General features: G+C 45.3%; 1 protein-coding gene across 1 annotated transcript; it reads left to right on the plus strand.

Moving 5' to 3' along the window:
* Nucleotides 1-247: 247 nt before the first annotated feature.
* Nucleotides 248-6,409, plus strand: LOC115083569 (oocyte zinc finger protein XlCOF6-like; the record flags this gene model as incomplete). The annotated part of the gene is made up of 2 exons (XM_029587467.1): nucleotides 248-302; nucleotides 4,035-6,409. Coding segments are annotated over exons 1-2 (2,409 nt in total), but the record flags the coding sequence as incomplete, so codon positions are not given.
* Between the last annotated feature and the right edge of the window lie 3,927 nt (nucleotides 6,410-10,336).

A 10,336-nucleotide genomic window follows, 5' to 3' on the forward strand; every position in this document is an offset into this window, starting at 1 on the left:
GGACGAAACTGATTGTAGGGGCAACACAGAGGGAACAAATCTGGTATTTCCTGGGGAAGAGGGGTCCTGGTGCCCTCTTTTCCATGATAAAATGTTAGCAGAATAAATCCAGCTGAGATCTAATGCACGCTGAGCCCCTCCACGTGTCTCTGAGTGTTTCTGGTTTGTGTTTCAGGTGCGGGTGACGTTTGAGGACATCGCTGTCTATTTCTCCCAGGAGGAGTGGGGGTATTTAGATGAAGGGCAGAAGGAGCTTTACAGGGAGGTGATGAAGGAGAATTATGAGACCCTCATCTCCCTAGGTAAAAATTGCATTATCTGCATGTTAAGTGGACTCGAGGGCTGATTTACTGAAGGTGTTTGTGACTTTTCTCCTGTCTCCAGCTCCAGCATTGCTCTGGATCTGAGCTGGCACCTGAGATTGGTTGTTTGGATCTTTTCACGTGAGACCGGCCCCTGCGAGGCAGTCTAGGAATTTATCTCAGATGTCTTACATGAGGCACCTGTGGGGAGCATCCACAAAGTTTCTCAAGGGACTTGACTGAGCCCTCAGCAGCAGGACCAGGATACAGAACTGAATGGGCCAAATTTTAAAAGCGTTACTCACACTAAAAGATGAATACGTGGCCGCACGTGAGCGACATGAATTTCAAAAGCTGCTAATTACTTGCTCGTGCTAAAAAGGGGCGACGCCAGCAGTTCAGTGTGTAAATCCGGCGGCCGCTGCTCGTGGTGCACTGTTAGCTGCGTATATTTCCTGCTGCTCCTGATGAGGTGTAAGTCTGCCAAAATCACTTTTTAGGACTAACACGATAGGGTGAGGGTCTTGCTCAACTGGGGGAAGTTCAGGATGAAGAACTGGAAGGGTCTGGATGACCCCGAGAGAGACTGGGCAAACTGGTGGGCTAATGGGTAAAACTGGGAATGGCTTTAACTTGAGCAGGTTTTAAAATCCTCTTCCCTATATGTGTTAAAGCCGACAGATTCTTAAGGCAGAAATGTGCTTTACATCTGCTCGAGTACACATGCTGGGCGTATTTTACATCATACACATGTACTTGTGCACGTGATTTAAAACTCGTGTAGTTTCTTGTTTTACAATTAGCTGAATATGAACAGCAGGATACAAGAGGACTGAGCTTGCTTCATGACTGTCATTACCCTGTGACATACTTAGCCCTGCACTGATATAAGAGGGAGGTTTCAGCTTGTCTGCATCCTTCTAACTGGCTCATGGCCATTTTTCCCTTCTCCCCTACCTACGGATCCATTCTCCTTCCTCTTCCTGATGCTGACCCTACCCAATCTCATTCCCCACTTCTGTCCATTAAGAACATAAGAACATGCCATACTGGGTCAGACCAAAGGTCCATCAAGCCCAGCATCCTGTTTCCAACAGTGGCCAATCCAGGCCATAAGAACCTGGCAAGTACCCAAAGGGAACATCAGGTGCCCTGTCAGCCTCCCATATTCTCCACCTCCTCGGCCATTCTGTCTTCTGCTTTGTCCATTGCTTTACAAAGATTTCTTCCTCTCATTAAGCCATCACCTCTCACCCTAAGAGAATCTCACTGTTTTTACTGTCATCACACCTGCCCTTCTCTGAATATCAATCTCAGTCCTGTCCCTCCATGGTAACTCTCATCCTTCCCCTCCAGGCTTATCCTACCCCCACTCTCATAGAAACATAGAAACATAGAAATGACGGCAGAAGAAGACCAACCGGTCCATCCAGTCTGCCCAGCAAGCTTCACACATTTGTTCTCATACTTAACTGTTTCTCTTGGCTCTTAGTAACCTTATGTTCTAATTCCCTTTTCACCCCCACCATTAATGTAGAGAGCAGTGCTGGAGCTGCTTCCAAGTGAAATATTAAGTTTGATTAGTTGGGTAAGCGGCAGCATAGCTCTCTGCCATGAAGCAGAGGGCAATGCTGGAAATGTGTGAAGTATCAGTTTTTCTTTTCCCCTGTCATTGAAGCAAGGAGTCATGCCGGACATGCACCGAAAGTGAAGAATGCCTTGAAAGTCACATTAACTATCATCAAATATTGAAAAGCCTAATAATTGGTAATACCTATAAGCCCATGAACCCATCCCTGTTTTTTTTTCTTTTTTTCTTTTCTTTTTTTAATTGGGAGATGGATGCCCTTCATCCTTCTACTCTGTGAAGGTGGCCACCTACCACCGGCCACTGGCATCCCGCTCCGTTAATGCCTCTGTGGCTACTGCCGCTCCATGCAGTGTTTTACTACCTGCTCTTTATATGCGTCCTCTAGAACTGATGGATCCCATCCCTGGGTTTTTTTATTATTTATTTAATTGGGAGATGACAGCCCTCCATCCTTCCGCTCCGTGAAGGTGGACACCTACCACTGGCATCCCGCTCCGTGAATGCCTCTGTGGCTACTGCCGCTCTGTGCAGTATTTTACTACCTGCTCTTTATATGGACACCTACCACTGGCCACTGGCATCCCGCTCCGTGAATGCCTCTGTGGCTACTGCCGCTCCGTGCAGTATTTTACTACCTGCTCTTTATATGTGTCCTCTAGACCTGATGGATCCCATCCCTGTTTTGTTTTTTGTTTTTGTTTTTTATTTAATTGGGAGATGACAGCCCTACATCCTTCCGCTCCATGAAGGTGGACACCTACCACTGGCCACTGGCATCCCGCTCCGTGAATGCCTCTGTGGCTACTGCCGCTCCGTGCAGTATTTTACTACCTGCTCTTTATATGCGTCCTCTGGACCTGATGGATCCACAATATTTATCCCATGCCCCTTTGAAGTGCTTCACAGTTTTTGGACTTCACCACTTCCTCCGGAAGGGCATTCCAGGCATCCACCACTCTCTCCGTGAAGAAATTCTTCCTGACATTGGTTCTTAGTCTTCCTCCTTGGAGCCTCAGCTCGTGACCTCTGGTTCTGCTGATTTTTTTCTGTTGGAAAAGGTTTGTCATTGTCTTTGGATCGTTAAAGTTTTTCAAGTATCTGAAAGTTTGAATCATATCACCCCTGCTCCTCCTTTCCTCCAGGGTGTACATATTTAGATTCTTCAATCTCTCCTCGTATGTCAACCGATGAAGACCCTCCACCTTCCTGGTCGCCCTTCTCTGTACCGCCTCCAACTTGTCCTTGTCTCTTTGTAGATACGGTCTCCAGAACTGAACACAGTACTCCAGGTGAGGCCTCACCAAGGACCTGTACAAGGGGATTATCACTTCCCTTTTCTTACTCGATATTCCTCTCTCTATGCATCCAGCATTCTTCTGGCTTTTGCAATCGCCTTGTCGCATTGTTTCGCCGACTTCATATCATTAGACACTATCACCCCAAGGTCTCTCTCCTGCTCCGTGCACATCAGCCTTTCCCCCCCCATCGAATACAGTTCATTCGGATTTCCACTCCCCAAATGCATGACTTTGCACTTCTTGGCATTGAATTTCAGCTGCCATATCTTCGACCACTCTCCTCCCTCTTCTCTCCCTCTCAGGTTTTATCTATGGAGTATCTGCTCTGTTTCCAGCAAGCTCACCTATGTTCCTGACCTCTTATCTCTCATTCTCTCCATCTCTTTCTTTTGTGTTTATCCCGCTGTTATTTTTTATATTCTGTTACTGTTTTCATCTCCAACACTGTGGGAAGATAATTCCAGGCATCCACCACACTTTCTGTGAAGAAAATATATCTCTTGATATTATTTCTAGTCTCCTCCCTTGGAACCTTTGCTGTACAAATTATTTTCCATTAAAGAAGTTTACTTCTTGAGCATTATTACCTTTCAGGTATGTAAGTGTCTCTATCATATCTCCCCCTTTCTCTTCTCCTCTAGGTTATACATATTTAGGAGCTCATCTCATAAGGATTTTGGTGCAAACCCCATTGTTAGATGTTTTTCATGGTTACCAGTGCTTGGTCAGAAGGGCACAGCTCTATCACTGTGTGACACTGCCAGAGCAGTGATTATAGGATCAGAAACCCAGATCCATTTGCATGGTGACTAATGCACGATTAATGTCTTCTTCTATCAACAGCAAGTGATGAGGTCACACAGCACATAAAGGAGGAGAATCGAGAACAACATCCTATGGAAGAAGGACTGATCCCAAGAGAATCAGGAAATGCCTTTGTGCATGTTTTGCAGGGGACTGAGAGGAGCAAAACAAAGAATAGTCAGCATGAGTCAGAGAAGAAGCAGAGAGACCCTGCAGGAGTCTCACGGGATGAAGTCACTGCATGTGAGATGGAGGTCAAAGTCATCCCTGAACCTCAGAGACACGTGAGCACAGAGAGACCCTTCCAGAGCACTAACAGTGATCAAAAAACTTCTGACCTTCACCAGAGGGAGGGGAAAGGGAAGAAATCCTTTCTGTGTGACTCCTGTGGTAAAAGCTTTGGTAAGAAATTGCATTTAATATTGCACCAGAAATCCCACCCACTCCAAAAACTATTTCTATGCACTAAATGTGGGAAAAGCTTCAGTCAGAAGAAAAATCTAAAAGTGCACCTAAACGTACATAAAAGAGAGAAACCTTTCCCCTGCAGTGATTGGAGGAAAAGTTTAATTAGTAAGTATAAGCTAAAATTACATCACAAAATCCACCCTGGAGAGAGACCATTCTCAAGCAGTAAAAGTGGAAAATTTTTTGTAAGGAACAAAAACCTCACACAACACCAGCCAATCCACACTGGATATGAACCATTTAACTGCAGTGAGTGTGGGAAAAACTTCACTCGTAAGCATACGCTAATGTTGCACCACCGCATCCACACAGGTGAAAGACCATTCTCATGTACTGAATGTAATAAAAGCTTCTCTGTGAAGGGTGCCCTCACAAGACACACGAGAATCCACACCGGTGAGCGACTAATCTCATGTAGTGAATGTAATAAAAGATTCATGCAGAAGAGTGTCCTCACAAGTCACATGAGAATCCACAGAGGTGAGCGGCTATTCTCATGTACTGAATGTAATAAAAGCTTTGCAGTGAAGGGTAAACTCACAAGTCACATGAGAATCCACACAGGGGAGCGACCATTCTCATGTACTGAATGTAATAAAAGCTTCGCCGTGAAGGGTAAACTCACAAGTCACATGAGAATCCACACAGGGGAGCGACCATTCTCATGTACTGAATGTAATAAAAGCTTCACTCAGAAGGGTACCCTCACAATACACATGAGAATCCACACAGGGGAGCGATTATTCTCATGTAGTGAATGTAATAAAAGATTTACTAGGAAGAGTGCCCTCACAAGTCATATAAGAATCCACACAGCAGAGCAACCATTCTCATGTACTGAATGTAATAAAAGCTTCACACAGAAGGGTACCCTCACAATACACATGAGAATCCACACAGGTGAACAACCATTCTCATGTAGTGAATGTAATAAAAGATTCACTGAGAAGGGTGCCCTTACAAAACACATGAGAATCCACACCGGGGAGCGACCATTCTCATGTACTGAATGTAATAAAAGATTCACTGGCAAGGGTGCCCTCACAAAACACATGAGAATCCACACAGGGGAGCGACCATTCTCATGTAGTGAATGTAATAAAAGCTTCGCAGTGAAGGTTAAACTCACAAGTCACATAAGAAGCCACACAGGGGAGCGACCATTCTCATGTACTGAATGTAATAAAAGCTTCGCAGGGAAGGGTAAACTCACAAGTCACATGAGAATCCACACAGGGGAGCGACCATTCTCATGTAGTGAATGTAATAAAAGATTCACTGTGAAGAGTGTCCTCACAAGTCACATGAAAATCCACACAGGGGAGCGACCATTCTCATGTAGTGAATGTAATAAAAGATTCACTGAGAAGAGTGTCCTCACAAGTCACATGAAAATCCACACAGGGGCGCGACCATTCTCATGTAGTGAATGTAATAAAAGCTTCGCAGTGAAGGGTGAACTCACAAGTCACATAAGAATCCACACAGGGGAGCGACCATTCTCATGTACTGAATGTAATAAAAGCTTCGCAGTGAAGGGTAAACTCACAAGTCACATGAGAATCCACACAGGGGAGCGACCATTCTCATGTAGTGAATGTAATAAAAGATTCACTGTGAAGAGTGTCCTCACAAGTCACATGAAAATCCACACAGGGGAGCGACCATTCTCATGTAGTGAATGTAATAAAAGCTTCGCAGTGAAGGGTAAACTCACAAGTCACATGAAAATCCACACAGGTGAGAGACCATTCTCATGTAGTGAATGTAATAAAAGCTTCGCAGTGAAGGGTGAACTCACAAGTCACATAAGAATCCACACAGGGGAGCGACCATTCTCATGTACTGAATGTAATAAAAGCTTCGCAGTGAAGGGTAAACTCACAAGTCACATGAGAATCCACACAGGGGAGCGACCATTCTCATGTAGTGAATGTAATAAAAGATTCACTGAGAAGAGTACTCTCACAAAACACATGAGAATCCACACGGGGGAGCAACCATTCTCATAGAAATGATGGCAGAAAAAGACCAAATGGCCCATCCAATCTGCCCAGCAAGCTCCTACACTTATTTTCCCATACTTATCTGTTTCACTGACCACCAAATTCAGGGGCAGTTGTAACTGCTTGATTCAGGGGCAGTTGTTAACTGCTTGATTCTAATTTCCTGCCACCCCTGCCATTGATGCAGAGAGTAATGTTGGAGTTGCATCAGGACCATTGATGCAGAGAGTAATGTTGGAGTTGCATTCTCATGTACTGAATGTAGTAAAAGCTTCACACAGAAGGGCGCTCACACAAAACACATGAAAACTCACACATAGGAGAGGCCATTCTCATGCATTAAATATGGAAGGTCCTTTATTAGGAAGCAACATTTCTCAAAACACCAGAAAATGCAGTTGCCCCACTACAAACCATTTACATGACCTGAGCATGGGTAAAACTTCCTTGCTAAACATACACTTAGGGGTAGATTTTCAAAGCAGCACCCGACCATCCATGTGCATGTGATTCCCGGCGTGTGCAGGTGGCACGCGCAGGTGGCAAAACTTCGTAATGCTATCAGGCGATGCTATCGGGCCTTCCCCTGTTCCCTCCCAGTTTATTAAGGAGCGAAGTGGGAGAGCATTCCCTACCCCCTACCTACATGTCCTCCCTCTACCCCTCTCCTCCCCACCCCCTAAACCTAATCTATCTTTCCCTAAATTTCGTGCACACCAGAGTAACACCAAGCAAGGCTCCCATCCCTCCATACTGTCAGCACAGTCTTGCACTCACAGACTCAACCACTCCATATCTTTTCATCATACAAATACTCTGCACTCATTCATCCTTGATCCTTCACTCAGCAGATCAACACTCGACAGACTCACTCTACAGACCAACACGAAGCGGTCTCACACACACAGACGGACAACCAGTGGACCCACACAACAGACGGACAACCAGTGGACCCACACAACAGATGAACACGCAACGCACTCACTCGACAATCTGACAGATTTCTACAGACGGACACCCACCCATCACTCACCTCCCTCAGCAGACAGACGCTCACCAGGACACCCAGCTACTCACTTTCCCAATTTCAGCTCCACAGGTTTCCCAACCTAACCCCTTCGTTCCAACAGACGCTCATCCAAGCCCGACCAGCCAGAACACAAGTGGAACATGACACAAGGATACCCAATCCCCATCCTCCACCACAGCGCCCTTACCAGGGAAAAAGCTCTTACATTACTCCGGACACGTACCACTAGATCTCTTATCCCGATCATGGTCTCGCCTCTCACCCAACTACTGGGTCTTGCACTACTCTCGGTATCTCTTTTTAACGCTCAATCGATCACAAAAAAATCACACATTCTAAATGATTATCTCCTAGACGCAAACCCAGACATCTGCGCCATAACAGAAACCTGGCTTAAACCGACAGATGCAGCCCTGATAAACCAACTACCCTCTCATCAATACGACATCTTCTCTCTTCCCAGACAGAAAAAAAGAGGTGGCGGCTTGCTCCTTGCGGCCAAAAAGGAACTCAGGCTTACTCTTCAACCAATTAAGTCAGCCTCTAAATTAGAACTAGGCCTGTTTAAATCCGACCATTTACAAATCCTCCTGATCTACGCCCCACCTGGTCTCCTGGACACAGACGCCTCACCCGTAGTTGAAATCATTGCCAAACATGTCAACCTAGATGCCCCCGCTCTGATATTAGGGGACTTCAACCTCCATGTCGATTCATCCCCACTCTCTACTAACTGCGAAGCATTCCTCACCTCTCTCAAGGCCATGGGCTTCACACAAATCATCAACAAGCCCACCCATAAAGCAGGGCATATACTGGACCTCATCTTCATCAACTCCAGTTTTTCACCCTCCACCCCCCCCTGGTCTGACCACTCACTGATTACCACCACCCTCACAAGCAAGGAAAACCCCAAAGCACAACCCACTCAAACTACAGTTCACTACAGAAAATCTTGCTCCTCAGAAGTCCTCAGCGAGCATCTAACAAAGGAACTACACAAACTAGAAGTCTCTGACCCTAACTTGGCACTCCGCTCATGGCTTAATATCACAGAATCAATAGCAAACAAAGTATGCCCTCAGGCAACCAGAAGAATCAAAGAGACGCCTAACAGGAAACAACCATTGTTCTCTGATGAACTTAGAGAACTTAAACGAATCCTAAGACAAAGAGAAAACAAATGGCGCAAGACCCCGTGCCCGAGCACACTGAATGCATACAAATCAACCCTACACATATACAGAAACACCACTCACCGAGCAAAAAAAGATTTCTACGGTCACAGAATACATGATCTCGTCTTTGATCCTAAGGCCCTATTCTCCTATGTTTCAGAGCTCACTAAAACAGCTACCCCATGCATCCCAGACGAACAAGCGCAAGCAAAAGCAAACGAACTGGCAATTTTCTTCCACAACAAAATATCTAACTTACTAACTCTCCTGCCTGTCAATTCTACTTCCTCTCACATCTCCAGCCCCCCCCCCCCTCTCAAATTCCGGACCCTCACTGGATTCATTTGAGCTCACCTCTGCTCTGGAAATTGAATCCCTTATAAAGAAAATGAAACCCTCCTACCACCCCCTAGACCAAATCCCAACCAAACTCCGTCTATTGGTGCCAGACTCCATCTCCAAGTACCTAGCTGACATCATAAACTGCTCACTATCTCAAGGAATCTTCCCGGACGTCCTAAAAATTGCCACCCTCAAACCCCTTCTTAAGAAAGCAAATCTAGATCCTAGAGAACTCAACAACTTCCGCCCCATCTCCAACCTACCTTTTCTGGCAAAGATCATAGAAAAAATTGTCAACAGCCAATTATCAGAATACCTGGAAGATCACAACATCCTCCACACATTGCAATATGGATTTTGCAGAGCTCTAAGCACCGAATCCCTCCTCATCTCCCTCACAGATCATCTCATCATGGGCATGGACTCCGGTCACTCCTTCCTTCTAATACTCCTCGACATCTCGGCAGCATTCGACACGGTGAATCACTCCACTCTCCTTAAAAGACTTTCGGACATCGGGATAACAGGTACGGCCTTCAAATGGTTTGACTCCTTTCTCACGAACAGAGGATACAAAGTAAAGATCAACAACAAGGAATCCCCGCTCATCAACACTACAAGAGGTGTCCCACAGGGCTCCTCTCTGTCTCTTACACTTTTCAACCTATACCTTCTCCCCCTTTGCCAGCTGCTTACGAATCTTAAACTCAAACACTATCTCTATGCCGACGATGTCCAAATCCTGATCCCAATAACCGAATCCCTCACAAAAACACTGAAGTTCTGGGACAACTGCCTCCAAGATATCAACAACCTCCTTACCACCTTAAACCTTGTTCTTAACACGTCTAAGACAGAAATGCTCCTTATATCTCTCAACCACAATGATAACATACAGTCAAGTCACACAAACACCCTGGTCAGCCAAGCAAGAGACCTCGGAGTTATAATTGATAACCAGCTAAATCTAAAAAAATTAATCACAAACACAACCAAAGACTGCTTCTTCAAACTTCAGGTACTAAAAAGACTCAAACCGCTACTGTACTTTCAAGACTTCAGATCAGTACTTCAAGCCATTATATTCTCCAAATTAGACTACTGCAATTCCATTCTGCTAGGCCTTCCCGCCTCTTCCACCAAACCACTTCAGATGCTACAAAATTCGGCCGCTAGAATTTTAACAAACTCCAACAGAAGAGACCACATTACACCCATCCTAAAAAACCTGCATTGGCTCCCAGTAAACTTTAGAATTCTTCACAAGTGTCTCACCATCATCCATAAAACCATTTACAACAGAACACCCATCGATTT

This window comes from Rhinatrema bivittatum, chromosome 2, assembly GCF_901001135.1.
Source record: "Rhinatrema bivittatum chromosome 2, aRhiBiv1.1, whole genome shotgun sequence".
NCBI classification, from domain to species: domain Eukaryota; kingdom Metazoa; phylum Chordata; class Amphibia; order Gymnophiona; family Rhinatrematidae; genus Rhinatrema; species Rhinatrema bivittatum.